Raw genomic sequence first — 19,109 nt, 5'->3', positions numbered from 1 at the left:
AAGCTGTTGCTTGATCCATAGGACTTGAGCAACACAATGACCAGTAGCAATGTACTCAGCTTCAGTGGTGGACAAGGCTACTGACGCCTGCTTTTTGCTGAACCAGGATACAAGACAGCTTCCTAAGAAGTGGCATCCTCCAGAGGTGCTTTTTCGTTCCAGCTTATCTCGTCCATAGTCAGCGTCAGTGTATCCAATGAGTGTAAAGTCATGAGTATTTGGATACCACAAACCTGCGTTCACTGAGCTTTGCAAATATCTAAGGATTCTTTTTACAGCAATGTAATGAGATTCCTTAGGGTTAGATTGATATCTAGCACAGTAGCATACTGAAAACTGAATGTCCGGTCTACTGGCTGTTAAGTAAAGTAGAGAGCCTATCATACCTTGATATAATTTGCTGTCTACTGACTTACCATTCTCATCAGCGCAGAGGACAGTGTCAGTGCCCATAGGAGTGGATATTGGCTTGCAATTTTCCAAGTCATATTTCTTTAAGATCTCCTTGGCATATTTGGCTTGACTGATGAAGATGTCATTCTTTCCTTGTTTAATTTGAAGACCGAGGAAGAAGTTGAGTTCTCCCATCATGGACATTTCGAACTCAGTCTGCATTTGCTTGCTAAACTCCTTGCACATTGATTCGTTAGTTGCACCAAATATTATATCATCAACATAAATTTGGGCCAGCAGGGTATCTTTACCCTTTTTCTTAATGAATAAGGTTGTATCAGCTTTGCCCCTGACGTAATTTCTAGTCAGCAGGAAACTGGTCAGCCTCTCATACCAAGCACGTGGTGCTTGCTTGAGGCCGTACAGAGCCTTTTTGAGTTTATAAACATGGTTTGGGAATTTAGGGTCCTCAAAACCTGGAGGTTGATTTACATAAACCTCCTCGTTTATAACTCCATTAAGAAATGCACTCTTGACATCCATTTGAAATAATTTAAAATTCATGTAAGATGCATATGCACACAGTATTCTAATTGCCTCTAGCCTTGCCACTGGGGCGAAGGTCTCACCGTAGTCAATACCTTCTTGCTGACTGTAGCCCTGAGCTACAAGCCTTGCTTTGTTCCTGACTACGTTTCCTTGTTCGTCCATCTTGTTCCTGAAGACCCATCTTGTTCCGATGGTCTTTTGACTCTTTGGATGAGGCACTAGCTCCCATACATCATTTCTTCTAAATTGATCGAGCTCCTCTTGCATTGCGATCATCCAGAATTCATCGTACTCAGCTTCAGCGAAATTCTTCGGTTCTTGTACTGAGACGAAGGCAACATTGCTGAGGTACTTCCTGAGTTGATTCCTAGTCATCAGGGTATTCCCAGCAGAATCAAGGATTGCACTTTCGTAGTGCCCTCTTGGAATCCTTATTTCTTTGGGTAGATTTATGTCTTGTGCTATTCCTATTTCAACAATCTCTGCAGAAGTAGATGGGTCAGCAAAAGTAATCTTAGGTTCACTCTTACTTTTGGTCAGCCTTTTTGTGAATGACTCAGTAGCTGGTTCTAGGTCAGCGATGGTTACTGAGTTTGGATCATCTTCGGTCAGCGGCTGGTATCTACCTGCAGGGTCAGTTTCATCGAACTCTACATGTATTGACTCTTCTAAAACTTGAGTTCGCTTATTAAAAACTCTGTATGCTTTGCTGTTTGTTGAGTAGCCCAAAAAGGTAGCCTCATCAGCTTTTGAGTCAAACTTTGCTAAGCTATCTTTGGTATTTAAAATAAAACATCTATAGCCAAAGGCACGAAAGTATCCAATACTGGGCTTTCGTCCTTTCCAAAGTTCATAGGGGGTTTTCTTGAGTATAGGTCTAACTAGAGCCCTATTAAGAATGTAGCATGCTGTGTTAACAGCCTCTCCCCAAAAATACTTTGGAAGCCTATGCTCATCCAGCATTGTCCTGGCTATTTCAACCAGAGTTCTGTTCTTCCTTTCTACAACCCCATTTTGCTGAGGTGTTCTAGGAGCAGAAAAATTATGGTCAATGCCGCTGGCTTCACAGAATTCAACAAACTTTTGGTTTTTGAATTCTCCACCGTTATCACTACGGATATGAGCTAATTTTAGGTCTTTTTCATTTTCAATTTTTCTAACCAAATTTGAAAATGTCTCAAAAGTCTCATCCTTGCTGGTCAGCAAGATGACCCACGTATACCGAGAGAAGTCATCTACAATGACCAAGGAAAATCTTCTTCCACCCAGACTCAGCGGCTGGACTGGACCAAAGAGATCCAAGTGTAGTAACTCTAACGGACGTTTAGTTGAGACAATGTTTTTACTGTGAAAAGATTGTTTGGTTTGTTTTCCAGCTTGGCAAGCGTGGCATAATTGATCTTTTTGAAATTTAAGTTCGGGCAGTCCCTCAACCAATTGCTTTCTTGCTAGTTTGGCCAGGAGGTCCATGCTTACATGACCAAGTCTCCTGTGCCATAGCCAGGAATTTTCTTCCTTTGTTACTAAGCACACAGTTTTTGAAAACTTTTTTTCTAAGTCTAGCATAAAGACATTATCTATCCGAGGGGCAGTTAAAACTAACTCATTTGTTTTACCCTCGTATATTTTACATCCAGTAGCATCAAATATAACTTTTCTCCCATTGTCACATAGCTGAGCTACGCTGAGTAAGTTATATTTGAGTCCGCTGACTAGGGAGACAGATTCAATAGTAGGATTACCTCCGATGGTTCCTGACTCTACTATCTTACCCTTCTTGTTGTCTCCAAAACTTACGCTCCCTCCTCGTTTACGCTCAAACGTGATGAACTGAGTTTCATCACCCGTCATATGCCTTGAGCATTCGCGGCACATCTCAGGCTTACCTGCATTGTAACTAGTTACTTTTAGGTACCCAATTCTTTTTGGGTCCTGACTTGTTAGGTGCAACAGGTATAGAATCATATTTTATTTTATGGCGACATACATGGACAGTATGGCCATTCTTTCCACAGAAGTCACAACTGACCTTCTGTTTAGGATTTTTTACTGACTTGTGAGCACCCCAGTGCTGAGCGTGCCAGCACACCTTAGTGGTGTGTCCTAACTTCCCACAAAAGTCACACTGAACTTTTCGCTGGGGATTCCATCTCTGCTGAGTACCTTGGTACTGAGTTCTCAGAGGAATGTTATTTTTCTTAGGAACCTTTAGTTGGTTCTGGATAGTTGTGACGTCCTTCCTCAGTTTTTTTTGAAACTGACTGGACTTCAGAGACAGACTCAGCAATGATTTTCATATTATCATGCAGAGTTGAGTTGTCCTGAAGAAGGAATCTGAGGTCACTGAGTTTGACCTCTTCCACTTCGTCACAGCGCTTGTTGAGTGCTCTAACTTTCTTATTACACTTCTTGAGAAGTGTATAGAGATCACTCAGGGCATTAACCATATCATTTCTGAGCTGGAGAAGAGAAATTACCTCATTTGATTGCTCCTCATCATCTGATGCGATAGATGGGTCAGCATGCTCAGAGACGCATGGCTCAGCAAGTTCGTCAGCCATGAAGCATATCTTCGCTGACTCGGTGGCCTCAGTTTCTGTGGATGAAGACTCATCACTGTCGCTCCAAGTGGCCACCATTGCCTTCTTCCCACTCTTCTTGTCTTTCCTCAGCGTGGGGCAGTTTGACTTAATATGGCCAGTTTGATGGCACTCAAAGCATGTAATGGGCTTTGAGCTGTCCTTTCTGTATTTGCTGTCACTTGAGTCAGCCTTATACTTATCAAACTTTTTGTAAGGCTTTTTAGAGTATTTGTCACTCTTCCTGAATAGCCTTTTCATCTTCCTTGTGAACATAGCCATCTCCTCATCATCAGTTGAACTCCCGTCAGTGGAGTCAGCTTTCATGACAAGTGACTTCTACTTCTTGTCATCAGATTTTTCCTTCACCTCAAAGTTTTTCATGGATATCTCATGGGTCAGTAATGAACCGATGAGTTCGTCATATTTGTAGGTGGTTAAATCCTGAGCTTCCTCAACTGCTGTCTTCTTTGCTTGCCAGTCTTTCGGAAGACTCCTGAGTATCTTTTTGACTTGTTCTTCCTCAGTGAAGATTTTCCCAAGTCTCTTGAGCTCATTAATGATGTTGGTAAACCTTGCGTTCATGTCTGAAATGCCCTCATCATTGTTCATCTCGAACAGCTCGTACAGTCTCATCTGCTGATTCACCTTGGATTCTTTTACTTTGTTTGTTCCCTCATAGGTGACTTCCAGCTTTTTCCAGATCTCTTGTGCCGACTCACAACCTGAGATTTTGTTATATTCTGCAGCATCGAGCGCATAGTGAAGCATATTGATAACCGAAGCATGGTTTTGAAGCTTCTTAAGATCATCCTCTGTCCATTTGGCCTCAGCTTTTATAACTGTTTAGCCAGCCAGAACCTCGACAGGTACAAACGGGCCTTGGACTATAGATAGCCAGGCACTCATGTGTTGTAGCCTGAATGAAGTTTTTCATCCTATTCTTCCAGAAGGTATAGTTTGACCCGAAGAATAGGGGAGACCTAGTAATGGACAGCCCCTCAGGCAGTATTTGAGTTGTTTGGTTTCCAGGGAGAAACCGAGTGCTGTTTTCGCCCATGGTAGGGATCAGCTCAAGGTTGTTAGACCTTTTAAAGTGAGCTTTTAGGCTCGGATACCACTTGTTGGTCCCTTGTTTAGTTGTAAGTATAGTTCCAAGGGGGGGTTAGGAACTATTTAAACTTTTTTTTTTTTCGATTTAGGCAGACTTCTTTTTCTAAAGAAAAAGGTTTGAACAGCAGCGCTGGGTAAACAGTAAGATACTGGCTTAGTCAACAGGTGACTAGGTCAGTTTCTTAGCTTGAGTCAGGAGATAGCACTTAGAGTCTATTCCTGAGCTCAGACGTTCAACGCGCACAACTCAACTTGACCTCTTCACTTGGTCAGTTTTGATTATTTAAAGCAAGCAATATAAATAAGGAGTTAAGGTAAGAAATACTTCACTCAGCAGATTTATCCAGGTTCGGCTTCTTCTAAGCCTACGTCCTGTCCCCGGAATACTTCCGAGATTTCAAATCCTCTACTGAGCTCTTTAAAGGTAGAGCCTCAAACCTTTTACAATATCAGCAATTGAGTATGACAAGAGTACCTTCCTCTATACTTCTACTCAATCCTAATCTCTCCGCTAAGTACTTAAAACCGAGTACTCAGCCTCTCCTTTCTATCTCTAGAAATGATAAGTGTTTTTGTCCTAATACAAAGATGTGCTAAGACACTTTAGACGATTTTACAATCACTCTAGACTTTTACACAGATGAGAAAATTGTAGTGTAAGAAATTTGCTTTGCTTCTTGGCTTTGCAGAACTTGTAGAGATTTGGTCAGTGTAATGGCTTGATCAAGTTCTATGTATTGTGAAGCTTCTGATGGCACTATTTATAAAGACGTCTGGGCATTCGGTCATTTCGAATTTCGAAATAACCGTTGGAGGGAAACGGCTATATGTCGTTGTCATCCTGACTTGCACAGAGCTCTCGGCCAATCAGAATCGTGTATCTTCTGTCCTCGGTCAGAACAGCAGATGGTCTCTCCTTTTATGGTAAAGTCAACTGGACAGCATACTGTGTCGTCTGAACTTTGCCAAAAGAGGAAACACTTTGTCTGGAAGTTTACCTTTGCCAGCTGCTGTCTTGTACGCTTTGTCGAGACTACTCAGCAGCTTCATTTTGAAGTTGTTCCCGAAGGTCTTCTAGATCCTTCCGTTTGCTGAGTTGCGTTTTGCATCAAAACGGCAATGTCTTGACATACGTGGGCCGAGTGTACTGAGTTGTTTGACTTGGGCCTTGGCTTCCGTATTGGGCTTGGGCCTTCCAATACTTATAACATTTATAACTCAACATTGAACAAACACATTAGTAGAATAAATCAAAGCATTTAAACTTAGTGTGTTTAGAATATGTATTTTAATTTATACTTAAACAATTTTGTCAAATCAAAATTATGTGGAAAGGTGTTTCAACATTGTCTCCAAAACTTACGCTTCCTCCTCGTTTACGCGCAAATGTGATGAACTGAGTTTCATCACCAGTCATGTGCCTCGAGCATGCGCTGTCAATATACCACATCTTTGACTTCTCAACACATCTCAGGCTTACCTGCAATATAACTAGTTGCTTTTAGGTACCCAATTCTTTTTGGGTCCTTGATTGTTAGGTTCAACAGGTAAAGCATCATATTTTATTTTATGACGACACACTTGAACAGTGTGTCCATTCTTTCCACAGAAGTCACAGCTGACCTTCCGTTTAGGATGTCTCACTGACTGGTCAGTACCCCAGTGCTGAGCGTGCCAGCACACCTTTGTGGTGTGTCCTTTCTTCCCACAGAAGTCACACTGGACATTCCGCTGAGGATTCCATCTCTGCTAACTAGTACTTCGGTACTTAGTGTTCAGAGGATTATTTCTTTTATTCGGAACCTTGAGTTGGTTCTGAATTGATGTGACATCCTTCCTCAGTTTCTTAGAATCTGATTGGACCTCCGTGACAAACTTGTGCATAATATCTATGTTACTATACAAAGTTGAGTTGTCTTGGAGAAGATATCGAATGTCACTCAGTTTAACCTCCTCAACCTCGTCACATCGCCTGTTGAGTGCTCTAACCTTTTTATTACACTTTTTGACAAGAGTGTAAAGGTCACTCAGGGCATTAACCATTTCATTTCTGAGCAAGGGTAGTGATATTACCTCAGCTAAGTGTTCCTCATCGTCAGATGCAATGGAGGGGTCAACATGCTCAGAAACACACGGCTCAGCAAGCTCATCTGCCATGAAGCAGATCTTTGCTGACTCAGTGGCATCAGCTTCAGATGATGATGAATCATCACTATCACTCCAAGTTGCCACCATTGCCTTCTTGCCGTTCTTCCTTTCTTTCCTCAGCGTGGGACAGCTTGACTTGATATGGCCGGTTTGGTGACATTCAAAGCATGTAATGGGCTTTGAGCTGTCCTTCTTGTACTTGCTGTCGCTGGACTCAGCTTTGTACTTATCAAACTTCTTGTAAGGCTTTTTAGAGTACTTGTCATTCTTTCTGAATAGCCTTTTCATCTTCCTAGTGAACATGGCCATCTCCTCATCGTCTGTTGAGCTCCCATCAGTGGAGTCAGCTTTCATGACAAGAGACTTTTGCTTCTTGTCTTCAGACTTTTCCTTCACCTCAAAATTCTTCATTGAGATATCATGGGTCAGCAGTGAGCCAATGAGTTCATTATACTTATAGGTGGTTAAGTCTTGAGCTTCCTCAACAGCGGTCTTCTTCGCTTGCCAGCTTTTAGGAAGACTCCTAAGAATCTTCTTGACTTGTTCTTCCTCAGTGAAGATCTTCCCAAGTCTTTTGAGCTCGTTGATGATGTTTGTGAATCTTGCATTCATGTCTGAGATCCCTTCATCATCGTTCATTTTGAACAGCTCGTACAATCTCATATGCTGGTTCACCTTGGACTCTTTCACCTTGTTGGTTCCTTCGTAGGTGACCTCCAGCTTCTTCCAGATCTCCTGCGCTGATTCACAACCTGAAATCTTGTTGTATTCTGCAGCATCTAGCGCACAGTGAAGCATGTTTATAGCCGAAGCATGATTTTATAGCTTCTTGAGATCATCCTCTGTCCATCTGGTCTCAGCTTTGACAACCGTTTGGCCATCAACAGTTTCAACAGGAACAAACGGGTCTTGGACTATAGATAGCCATGCGCTCATGTTTGTTGCCTAAATGAAATTTTTCATTCTATTCTTCCAGAAGGTATAGTTAGACCCGAAGAATAGAGGAGGCCGAGTTATGGACAGACCCTCAGGTAAAATCTGAGTTGTCAGATTTCCTGGGAGAAACCGAGTGCTGTTCTCAGCCATAGTGGGGATCAGCTCAAGGTAGTTAAACCTTGCACAGTGAGCTTTTGAGCTTTGATACCACTTATTGGTCCCTTATAACGTAACAGGTTAGTTCCAAGGGGGGGGGGATAGGAACTATTTAAAATTTTGGTACGTTACGGTTGACTTCTTTTACAATGAAAAGGATTACACAGCGCACTGAGTGAATTCAAGACACTAGCTTAGTCAACTTGTGACTAAGTCTGCTTCTTTCGTTGAGTCAGGAGATAGCACTTGAGTCTATTCCTGAACTCAGATACTCAATGCACACAACTCAGCGTGACCTCTTTACTTAGTCAGTTTTCAAGCAAGCAACATATATAAAAGGAGTTTAAAGGTTAGAAGGATATTACTCAGCAGATTTATCCAGGTTTGGCCTCTAAGCCTACGTCCTGTCCCCGGAACACGTTCCGAGCTTTCGAATTCTCTACTGAGCTCTTTAACGGTAGAGCATCAAACCTTTTACAACTAGAAGCTGAGTATAATAAGAGTACCTTCCTCTATACCTCTACTCACTCCTATTCTACCGCTGAGTAAAATAACCGTGTACTCAGCCTCTCCTTTCTATACTTCTAGAAATGATAATGAGATTGTCCTAAACAACAATTGCTAAGACACTTTAGATGATTGAAAATCACTCTAGACTTTTACACAGAAATATGGAAATTGGTGTAAGGTATTTGCTTTGCTTTTTTTCACAGATTCTTCGAGTATGAATTTGGTCAGCGTAATTGCTAGTTGAAGATCTGCATCGATTGAAGCAAATGGATGGCCTTTATATAGTGACACTTGAGGCACCTGGTCATTTCGAATTTCGAAATAACCGTTGGAGGGAAACGGCTTCCTGTCGTTGTCACTCTAGGCGTGCTCAGCGTCGTTGGCCAATAGTATTCTTGTATCTTTTGTCTTCGTTAGTCTTCGGTAGAATGTTTCGCCTTTTATGGAAAAGTCCACGAGACAGCTTTCTGCGCCTTCTGAACTTTACCCAAAGTAGAAATACTTTGTCTAGAAGTTGAACATATCCTGTCGCTGTCCTGACTGCTTTGTTGTCCAACTCAGCAGCTCCATCTTGAAGCTTTTGCCACGAAGGCTTCTCGATCCTTCTCTTGCTGAGTCATCGTTTTGGTTGATACGGCTTCGTTTTGAACTCTGAAGCCGAATTGTATTGATGTGATGACTTGGGCTTGACATCCACTTTATGGGCCTTTGGGCTTTTGTAAACTCAATGTCTTACATAATTAAACTCATCATTGAACAAACACATTAGTGTAATAAATCAAAGCATTTAAATTTAATGTGTTAGAATATTTTTTATCATTACATAAATAATTTTGTCAAATCAAAATCATGTGGAAAGGTGTTTCAACAATGGGGCTCACCTGCAACATACTGAGTAAAAATAACTATAATTTCATCATGAGAATCAAAAAGGTCCGTGCTTACATTTGGCATGCATGATGAAAAAATCTTTCTACGTATTAAAACAAACTCCATGTTGCTAGTTTGTAAAACTAGCAACAACATTGAAAAGCTATGGGTTGACACGATTTTACTTTAACTGTTATCTTTTCACTTTGACAAAAGGAAAGATGCAGCTGAATGGTTTAGTGTAGGTAGATGATCTCATTATTGCACGGAATGATAAAGGAGCATTGACTGCTTTCAAAGTATATTTGGGGAGATGTTTCGTGATGAAAGATTTGGAGTGACTAAAATATTTACTAGGATTAGAGGTAGCCCGCAACGCATAAGGAATCTTTATGTGCCAACGAAAATATGTTTTGCATATCTTATTTGAAACAAGATTGTACGGAGCAAAGCATGCATCGTTCTCTATATAGCAGAATCACAAACTAGTGTTGGCATATTAAAAAGGTGTTACAAGATGTGGACAAATATCGAAGGTTTGTAGGGCGCTTGATCTATCTATCACTCGCCCCAATCTAGCTTATTCAGTACATATTCTGTCTTAGTTTTTGCAACATCTAAGAGAAGAACATTAGGAAGCAGCTCTTCGTATTGTTCAGTATTTGAAGAAGAATCCAGAATAAGGCATTATGTTGCATTCTGATAGTGATCTAAAGCTTGAAGGTTGGTGTGATTCGGACTGGGCTAGCTGTCCTCTTACCATACGTTCTTTGAGTTGATAGTTTGTGTTGCTTGGTTATTCCCTCGTGTCTTGGAAAACGAAGAAACAACATATAGTTTCTCGTTCTTCAATAGAAGTTGAATATCGCTATATGGCCGCCATCACCAATGAATGGAACTGGTTGAGATAGTTGCTCGATGATCTTGGAGTACAACATAAACAAGGGATACAATTGTATAGTCGATTCGTTTTGTGTACAACACATAACTTATGTTTCATTAGAGGACAAAATACACTGAAGTTGATTATCAATTTGTGCAAGATGTAAATATTGATGGTCTCATTGTTTTTTTTTTTTTTTTATGTTTCTACAAAGTTGTAATTGACGGATCTTTTTAGCAAGATCTTAGCAATGTACGATTTAAATTTGTTCTTCGCAAGTTGGGCATTCACGATCTTTATGAGCCTATTAAAGTAGGAAATATTTTCCTAATAATTAGGGAAATTTTCCTAATCAAAATTAAGGAAATCCTTAAAAAATAAAGATTGTGTTCTAATTAATTTTTTTTTTTACTAATGATAAAGGCCTATTTTACCTTATAAATAGGCTCCTATTTTACACTATTTTGGGAGAAAAATATTGAGAAATATTCCAATTTTTACCTCATAATTCTATTTGTGCTTCTAATTAGAATTTAGGTTCTTCAATTTCGTAAGCCATAGAAAAAATCCCTAATTCTATTTGTGCTTTTTCTCTCTCGATCTACCTCCATCGTCCCTCATTTTCTCGTCCACTCCCTGTCATCAGCTCCGGCGCCGATATTTCCAGTTTTGAAGTCCGGAGCTCCATTTGCATCTTCAGCATAGCTGTCAAGCTTTGACACTCCCTGCTACAACCACCTTCAATAGTTGCGGCTTTGAAGAATCAAGAGCGGACCTTCAATCAACCTATCACGGTTGTTTCCGGTTCGTCGCCTCCTTGTCTTCACCATCAAGATTGAACAAAGCGCTCAGGTATAATAAATTGTTAGATTTATACTCAGTTTTTAAGTTTTAATAGAGAAAGAATAGTGTGAGCGTAGCATCCGTTTCCATTAGATATATGCTTTGTATGCCATGGGCAAATGGAAAGCTTAGTTGTAATTGACTTGTGCTTTTTGATTGACAAAAGCTTTTCAAGCTCAGTGTCATTTTTCAATTACGTTTTGCTTTCGAGTTTGGTTGCTAAATCAAATAAATTTCCCTGCCCTATTATAGAATTTAGGCTTCTTTATGCCTGCGTAGATCTTATTTGCAACTAATAAAATAAATAAATAAAAAGCTGTAAGAGATATGTGTTAGATTGAAGAATAACAGAGAGAAATAATAATTGAGATATGTGTAAGAGATATAGTCCTAAAGGGATTATACGAGAAATTAGAATCCCAATCCAACTATACAAAGAGACTAGGATAGAGGTAGTGTTTATGCTAGACTCTCGAACACCCCGTCAAGCCATGCGAGCTTTAAGCAATCATGAAGAACCTGAAACCGAGCACTTGAAAGAGGCTTGTTTAATATATCAGTCACCCAATCGTTGACAAGAAAGTAGTTAGGCATAAATAAAAATGGACCTGAAAGCCTCAGTCTGATGTTAGATTTTAAAAGTTGAGTCTTGCCTTTCTTTAGTGCTATTGAGTTTGACTCTTGCTTTAAACGAAAAGTGCAGTATCCAAAAGGGCTGCTGCCTGACTATAATGGGTTGAGTTTTGAGGGTTTTGACTGTAAAATCTGAAAACCCTTACTGGGTATTATTTTATGTGATAGAATGGTTGGTTTAGAGGGCGAGCCTTGGCGCAACGGTAAAACGTTGTTGCCGTGTGACCAGAGGTCACGGGTTCGAGTCTTAGGAGCGACCTCTTGCCAATTAAATTGGCAAGGGAAGGCTTGCCCCCAATACACCCTTGTGGTGGGACCCCTCCCCGGACCCTCGCTCAGCGGGGACGCGTAATGCGACCGGGCCGCCCTTTTTATAGAATGGTTGGTTTATGTGAAGACTGAAATTCATTATTCAAGTTGATCATCATTTCATTTTCTCAAATAATATAGAAGTTATTGATAAGATTTTGTGTAGTAATTCTGAAACAACTTTGGATAACTGACTTGTTTTTTCTCTCTTCCTCTTTCAATATAATTAGCCACTTACATTTCTGACTATATGTTAACTATTGGTACTTTGGAACTTTTGGGCAGTGAAAGAAGTAACAATGAGCATGGAGACTCAGCAAAAAACTAAACCTTCTCAAATTGTTAGATTGGACAAGGCATTTAAATTGGTATATCACTTTCTTTGCTTTATGTTGCACGGAAACTCTTCTTCATTAGCGTTTCTTTCTTCTCCGTTTCCATTACCAGTTCCTAGCTATATTTTTTTAGAAATAAGTTTCTGTTTCTATATTAACTTTGGTAGTTATTTGGTACTCTTCAATTACTCACTACATACACTATCTCCTAATTCCAATTTCTATGTCAACTTCTTTTTATTCTCGGACGTCCTAGCGTCGAGCAATTTTTTCTCCTTGATTGCTCAGAAAACAGCTGGAACGGGAATCAATCTGAAGCTTTTGAGTTTTGCTTCTACAAGGAGATGGTGTTTTGTAAAGCATGTGCAAGAGATGTTCCGGGAATTCGCGATGGTGATGGCCTCTTATCCTGTGGCAGGTGCGGTAAAGTTCTGAAATTTGATAATTATTCAACTGAAGCCACATTTGTGAAAAATTCGTCGGGACAGAGCCAGCTGTCAGGAAAATTAGTGAGGAGTGTTGGAAGTGAAGACTTTTCACGTCAAAGGTTATATGAAAAAGCTTATGAGGACTTGGTAAATATAAAAAGTGGCTTGGGCATGGGGGAAAATCTCGCCATGGTCGACCAAGCTATGGTCTATTACAGAATAGCAGTTGAGAAAAATTTCACTAGGGGGCGTAGGACGGAGCTAGTGCAGGCTACTTGTCTTTATATTGCATGTCGGGAGAATAGGAAACCATATCTTCTCATTGATTTTTCAAATTACTTGAGGATCAATATTTATGTGCTTGGTGCCGTATTTTTACAGCTCTGCAAAGTTCTGAATCTTACGGAGCATCCCATTTGTCAAAAACTTCTTGATCCATCAATTTTTATCCATAAATATACAGCTAGTTTATCAGGAGGGAAGAGTAAGGATATTTCCGATGCCGCACTAACCATTATAGCAAGCATGAATCGTGATTGGATGCAGACTGGAAGAAGGCCCAGTGGATTATGGGGTGCGGCATTGTATATATCTGCACTTTCACATGGACTCAATTGCTCTAAATCAGATATTTTAAAAATGGTGCATGTTTGTGAAGCAACATTATCAACGCGTTTGGTTGAATTTGAGAATACAGAATCAGGGAGCTTAACGATTGAGGAACTGAATTTAAAGGCAGAGGAGCTTAAAGAAAGTTCAACAGATCGAGCAGATTATGTATCTAAAGCACCAAACTCAAGAGAGTTGCTTTGTCAGCACAAGGGTACTAGTAGAATCCCTCATGCCTATGGACTTTGTAAAGATTGTTATGCATATTTCATAGGATTTGAGGGGGGGTCAGATCCTCCGGCTTTCCAACGTGCTGAGAAGCAAAGAAAGGAAAGTTCATCTTTAGAGGATCCAAGTTTATCTCTCTCCTTGGATGAGTGCAGAGATAAAAGAACACAATATACAGAGCCAGATAATATTGGGGAAGCCCCTCAGCAATTGCCTACTGATGATGACGGTTATGCTAAATTGCATGGAGATGATAATATGGGTTCTAAAGATCTTGATGAATCAGACAACTTTTCTGATATTGATGACGCGGAGGTTGATGGTTATCTTCACAATGAGGAGGCGCAGTTCAAAAAAATCATCTGGGAAGAAATGAATCGCGAGTATCTTGAGGAACAGGCAGCTAAAGAAGCTTTTGAGGCAGCTAAATTAGCAGCTTGGGAGGCAGATTTCAAGGGTCGCCCAGAGGACATGCAGAATGCAAAAGAGCTTAAAGCAGCTTTAGCAAAAGCTTTTGCAAAAGAAAAAAAGGAAAAGCAGCAGAAACGAGCTGCAGAAGCAAAAAATGCGGTTCCTCCACAGTCTGCTTCAGAAGCTGCCTGCCAAATGTTGACAAAGAAGCGACTCAGCTCAAAGATCAACTATGATGTATTGGAGAAACTCTTTGAGGAACCTGGCTCTGATACCATGTCATGGAACCGTTTTAGCTAAAAGCTCAAGCTGATAGTTAAAGGTCCACTTCATATTAATAGCTGACATGTTTCTATGTCCGTGCAACATAGATTCTTAGTATTACTTAAATATGATTTATTTCATTGCTTACCTAAATGATAATAAGAGACAGACTGTTTTTCTAATAAATTCCCATTTCATTTATGCTTGAATATGCTGATTCACAGGCTGAACTGTGGGTTAATAATATGAGTAAAACTGTGGAAGATGAAACAGAAGCAGAACCAGAGGGCCGTCCTGCTAGGTTAGTATAACCATATTTCAATCTCCAGTTTATAGCTATATTTATGCAATCTTAAGCTTGTCATAAGAGTGTCTGCATTTTTTTCTAGGCTTGGCCTTGGTGCGAAAGTTGTGCGCCAATCCAAAATTAGTGGATCCTCTAATGATCCTATCGAAAGAAAGTTGCATGCCAAATTGGAAGCCGGAAAAAGAAAGTTGGCAAAAAGTATCGAGGAATCCCTTAAAAACGACGACGATGACGATAGCAGTGAGGAACCAGAAAGCAGAACCAGAGCATTTGTGAAGAAGAGAACGGGTACCCCAAATTCATCCTTACAGGTACACAAGAGAAAGAAGTAGCTTGAACTAATCATGATTTAAATCGGAAAAACGCGTCTGTTCGTTCGGATAAAAGCAACCCTTCACCAACGGACACGACCCATCATTTACAACCCTTCAACAACTATAAATAAGTGATCCATTTCTGAAATCAAGGTTGGAAAAGTTAGAGAAATTAGAGAAGAAAGTTATTATGTTGAGTTTCTGACTCAGAAATGAGTCAGAAAGTTAGATTTCATTTCTATAAACAAACTTGCTATACACAAGTTGTTATTAGATTAGTTATAAACACAGTATTAGTTTAGTTTCTAAGGTTGATCAGAGATAAGTTTTCATTCTGGTAGTGGACCTAGCAGTCTCTATTCCGAAGATTCAGCGAGAAGAAGTGACGGCTGAAGCGCATGAGGTTTGACGCACCTACGGAGTTTGAGGGAAAGATTGTCAACCTGGATCTCAAAGTTTTCGTTACAATGCTATCCAAGTTTCTACTTCTCTGTTAACTTGTGAAAATTCACATTTCATTAATGATATACTTATTTATTCAATACATTCTTACTGTTGTTATTTTGATATTGTTCTGACAAAATGATTTTCAAAATGATAAATTGGTGTTTTTATTAAAACGTTCTATTCCATCTTATTCATATAAGAACTTTGTTGAACACTTGACAGATTTAGTTTTTATGGATGACATGATCGCTGATCGCGGCTTATCAGACATAAAATACTAGTTTGATTAAGGTAGAAATCACCTCAACATCAGGGGGATTTTTACGGTTCAAAGCCATTTAATTGAATAAATCCTTATATTATTACATGCCTATAATCTTTACAAAGTTAAAGTTGTTTTCTTTGCTTTATGAAAATAAGTTTTATACCTTCTATTTATTCCAATTACGGTAGTATCTGTCTTGTAATCAAAATCCCAAGACAGAACTGTTCTCTAAACTCGATATAATACTTCTATCTAATCCTAATTTACCAAAACCAATTCCATCAATTAAACGTATTTCTTTTATTAAACCTAAGCACGTGATTAAAACCGAATTAAATAAAGTTTTAGTTAAAAAGCGTTCCCTGTGGGTTCGATATCTTTTATTACTACAAGCGTATACCGTGCACTTGCGGAAATCGCTCAACAAGTTTTTGGCGCCGTTGCCGGGGAACGCCAAAATTTTTGACAAAATTTTAAATTTTTCGTGTTTTATTTCGAATCTAGGTTTAAACATACTTATTTTAACTTTTATAATTTAATAATTTTCATTTGCTAATTTATTTATTTTTCAAATTCTGTTTTGTAGGTAGTTTCGGTTCGTGCAAGATTTCAGGTTCATGCGCAGTTCTCGAAGTTCAGGCATTGTACCAGACCCTATAGACCCAGAAATTGAGAAAACCATTAGGAAGAACAAGAAAAATAAGAAAAACAAAAATAAGACCCCAGTAAAAACATATACCGAGCCAGAAAAAATGGCAGACCCACCAACACTTATGGATTACGCTAGGCCAGGTGTGGCCGGTGTGACCAATAGTATCGTTAGACCCAGAATCACCGCAAATCAATTTGAAATTAAGCCAGCTTTGCTTAATATGTTGCAAAATAATGTAACATTTTACGGGTTACCTAACGAAAATCCGAACACCCATTTAACAAATTTCCTTGAAATTTGTGATACTTTTAAAATCCCAGATGTGACTGCAGAAGCAATCAAACTTCGTCTCTTTCCCTTCACTTTGAAGGATAGAGCCAAAGAATGGTTAACTTCTATGCCAACCGCAACTTTTGCCACTTGGGAACAATTAGCCCAAACGTTTTTATCTAAATATTTTCCTTTAGCAAAAACCGCAAGAGTCATAAAGGAGTTAACATCTTTTTCTCAAAATGATAATGAGACTCTTTATGAAACTTGGGAACGTTTTAAAGAACTTCAACGTTTATGCCCACATCACCAATTACCCGCTGAACTTTTAATGCAAACATTTTACAATGGACTAAATCCTACAACTAGGGGTTCATTAGATGCTATGTCGGGAGGGCTATTCATGAAGAAAACATCAGCCCAAGCGAGAGAACTTTTGGAGGAAATGGCAATCAACAGCAGTATGTGGCCCGCGGAATGTGGACATATGCCGGTGGCAAAACCATCATCCTTAACCACACCATCAGTTAAAGGTATAGTTGAACTTGATCCAGTCACGATGCTACAAGCCCAATTTTCTGCTTTATCGCACAAAATTGACAAATTTATGGCACCACGCGATACCAATGGTAATACATTCCAAACGGATGTGGACTACGAAAATATGAGTGAGATCGAACAGGTAAATTTTGTCCAAGGGCAAAACCAAACTAATAATCCTTATTCTAATACCTATAATGCTGGATGGAGGAATCATCCTAACTTTAACTGGAAAGATAACAGTAACAATAATACCAGTGCTAATCAAAATCGTACCACTAATTATCAAAATCAGTCAAGAGATACGATTAGCACTTTATCTTCTAAAATCGACAAGTTTATAGATGCTATCAGTGGAAAAATAAGTAATCACGACGATGGTTTTAAACGGATCGAAAATAAATTCGATCAGCTTATTAAAAACCACTCATCTAGCATCCATAATTTGGAGGTTCAAATTGGTCAACTTGCTAAATCAATTCCATCCCGAAAAGAGGGAAGTCTTCCCAGCCATACGGAAGAAAATCCGAAAGAGCAGGTGAAAGCTATTACTCTTCGTTCAGGAAAGAATTATCAAGGGCCTGAAATGCCCAAAGATACAACATTACCAGGAACTGATTTACCAAAGTCCAAAGAAGATATCTTAAACACAAATAGTTCACCATTTGACACAAGTACAAAAACTTTTGTACCCAAGCCACCTTTTCCGCATAAAGTCCGAAATAAGGACTATGATAAACAACTTCTAACGTTTTTGGATAAACTCAAAAATTTGCACATCAATTTGACATTTATGGATGCAATCACACAAATTCCTAACTATGGTAAGTTTTTAAAGGATTTGATTTCGAAGAAAATCAGTTGGGAAGGAATTTCATCCATTTCGTTAACTGAAGACTGTAGTTCAATAGTATCAAGTAATTTTCCCACAAAACTCAAGGATCCAGGATGTTTTACCATTCCGTGTAAATTGGGAGATATTGAATTCCCAAGTTATCTTTGTGATTTAGGAGCAAGTATAAACTTAATGCCGTTGTCTATTTTTAACAAGTTAGGTTTAGAAGAAGATATCAAACGTACCAATATGGTTTTGCAATTAGCGGATCAAACCACTAAGAGGCCATATGGTATAATTGAAGATGTTTTAGTCAAAGTCGATAAATTTATTTTTCCTACCAATTTTGTTATATTAGACTTTGCATATGATGTAAACTGCCCTTTAATTTTTGGTAGACCGTTTATGAACACGAGACGCGCTCTAGTAGATGTGTCGGAAGGGAAAGTAGTTTTAAGGATAGGAGAAGATACGGTCGAGTTTAATATGAACAAAGCGATGAAATACCCTATGGAGGAATTCGCTTGTATGAAACTTGATTTAGTCGAGGAATGTGTCAATGATGTAATTCAAAGTGAAGAAATAATTGAACCTATAATAGGTAAGGAATTAGATGATAAGGACCCAGAGCCTTTGATTCGAGAAGATGGACCAGTTCCGCCTTCAATTGTAACACCCCCTAAATTAGAACTTAAAGAGTTACCCAGTCATTTGAGGTACGCTTTCTTAGGCGAAGGCGATTCTCTACCTATAATTATTTCTAACAAATTAACAAGCGCTCAAGAAGAAAAATTGAAAGAAATTGTTAGAAATAGGATAGGAAGTATGGGATGGCAAATTTCAGACTTAAAAGGAATTAATCCTAGTATAGTAATGCACAGAATTCACTTAGAATAGGATAAGCCACCTAAAGCGGATAGGCAAAGACGCTTAAATCCGAACATGAAAGAAGTAGTCAAAAATGAGATTACTAAACTTTTAGACAATGGAATCATTTATCCGATCTCGGATAGTGAGTGGGTTAGTCCAATCCATTGTGTACCTAAAAAGGGAGGCATAACCGTTGTAAGAAATGATGAAGGTGAACTGATACCTACACGAACCACCACCGGTTGGAGGGTTTGTATAGACTATAGGAACCTAAATAAAGCTACTAGGAAAGATCATTTTCCTCTACCTTTCATTGATCAAATGATCGAAAGGATAGTCGGGCATGCATTTTATTGTTTCTTAGACGGTTACTCCGGATTCTTTCAAATTTACATTTACCCGGATGACCAAG

General features: G+C 39.2%; 1 protein-coding gene and 1 non-coding gene across 3 annotated transcripts; one reads left to right on the top strand and one right to left on the bottom strand.

The window, feature by feature from the left end:
• The first annotated feature begins 10,660 nt into the window (after window positions 1–10,660).
• On the top strand, window positions 10,661–14,659 carry LOC136224304 (transcription factor IIIB 60 kDa subunit-like). Of its 2 annotated transcripts, XM_066012600.1 has the most exons (5): window positions 10,661–10,989; window positions 12,208–12,290; window positions 12,514–14,255; window positions 14,422–14,498; window positions 14,587–14,647. In XM_066012600.1, exon 3 carries the CDS (start codon window positions 12,602–12,604, stop codon window positions 14,231–14,233), a length of 1,632 nt encoding a protein of 543 aa, XP_065868672.1. In that variant the 5' UTR covers window positions 10,661–10,989; window positions 12,208–12,290; window positions 12,514–12,601; the 3' UTR covers window positions 14,234–14,255; window positions 14,422–14,498; window positions 14,587–14,647. The 2 variants fall into 2 exon arrangements, with proteins under 2 accessions (XP_065868672.1, XP_065868671.1); XM_066012599.1 differs by having other exon boundaries at window positions 12,514–14,498; window positions 14,587–14,659.
• Window positions 14,660–16,660: 2,001 nt separating this feature from the next.
• LOC136225073 (small nucleolar RNA R71) lies at window positions 16,661–16,767 on the bottom strand. Its single transcript, XR_010686810.1, has one exon. It is a non-coding gene; the product is annotated as a small nucleolar RNA R71 (small nucleolar RNA).
• Window positions 16,768–19,109: the final 2,342 nt, after the last annotated feature.

Source organism: Euphorbia lathyris, chromosome 3, assembly GCF_963576675.1.
Source record: "Euphorbia lathyris chromosome 3, ddEupLath1.1, whole genome shotgun sequence".
Classification (NCBI taxonomy): domain Eukaryota; kingdom Viridiplantae; phylum Streptophyta; class Magnoliopsida; order Malpighiales; family Euphorbiaceae; genus Euphorbia; species Euphorbia lathyris.
Note: the sequence above shows the minus strand (reverse complement) of the source record. Positions and strands in the feature narration are given on the sequence as shown.

Bases quoted from the DNA above. Each gene is read 5' to 3' on its own strand.
- LOC136224304 (XM_066012599.1), top strand. From the start codon at position 12,602: ATGGTGTTTTGTAAAGCATGTGCAAGAGATGTTCCGGGAATTCGCGAT.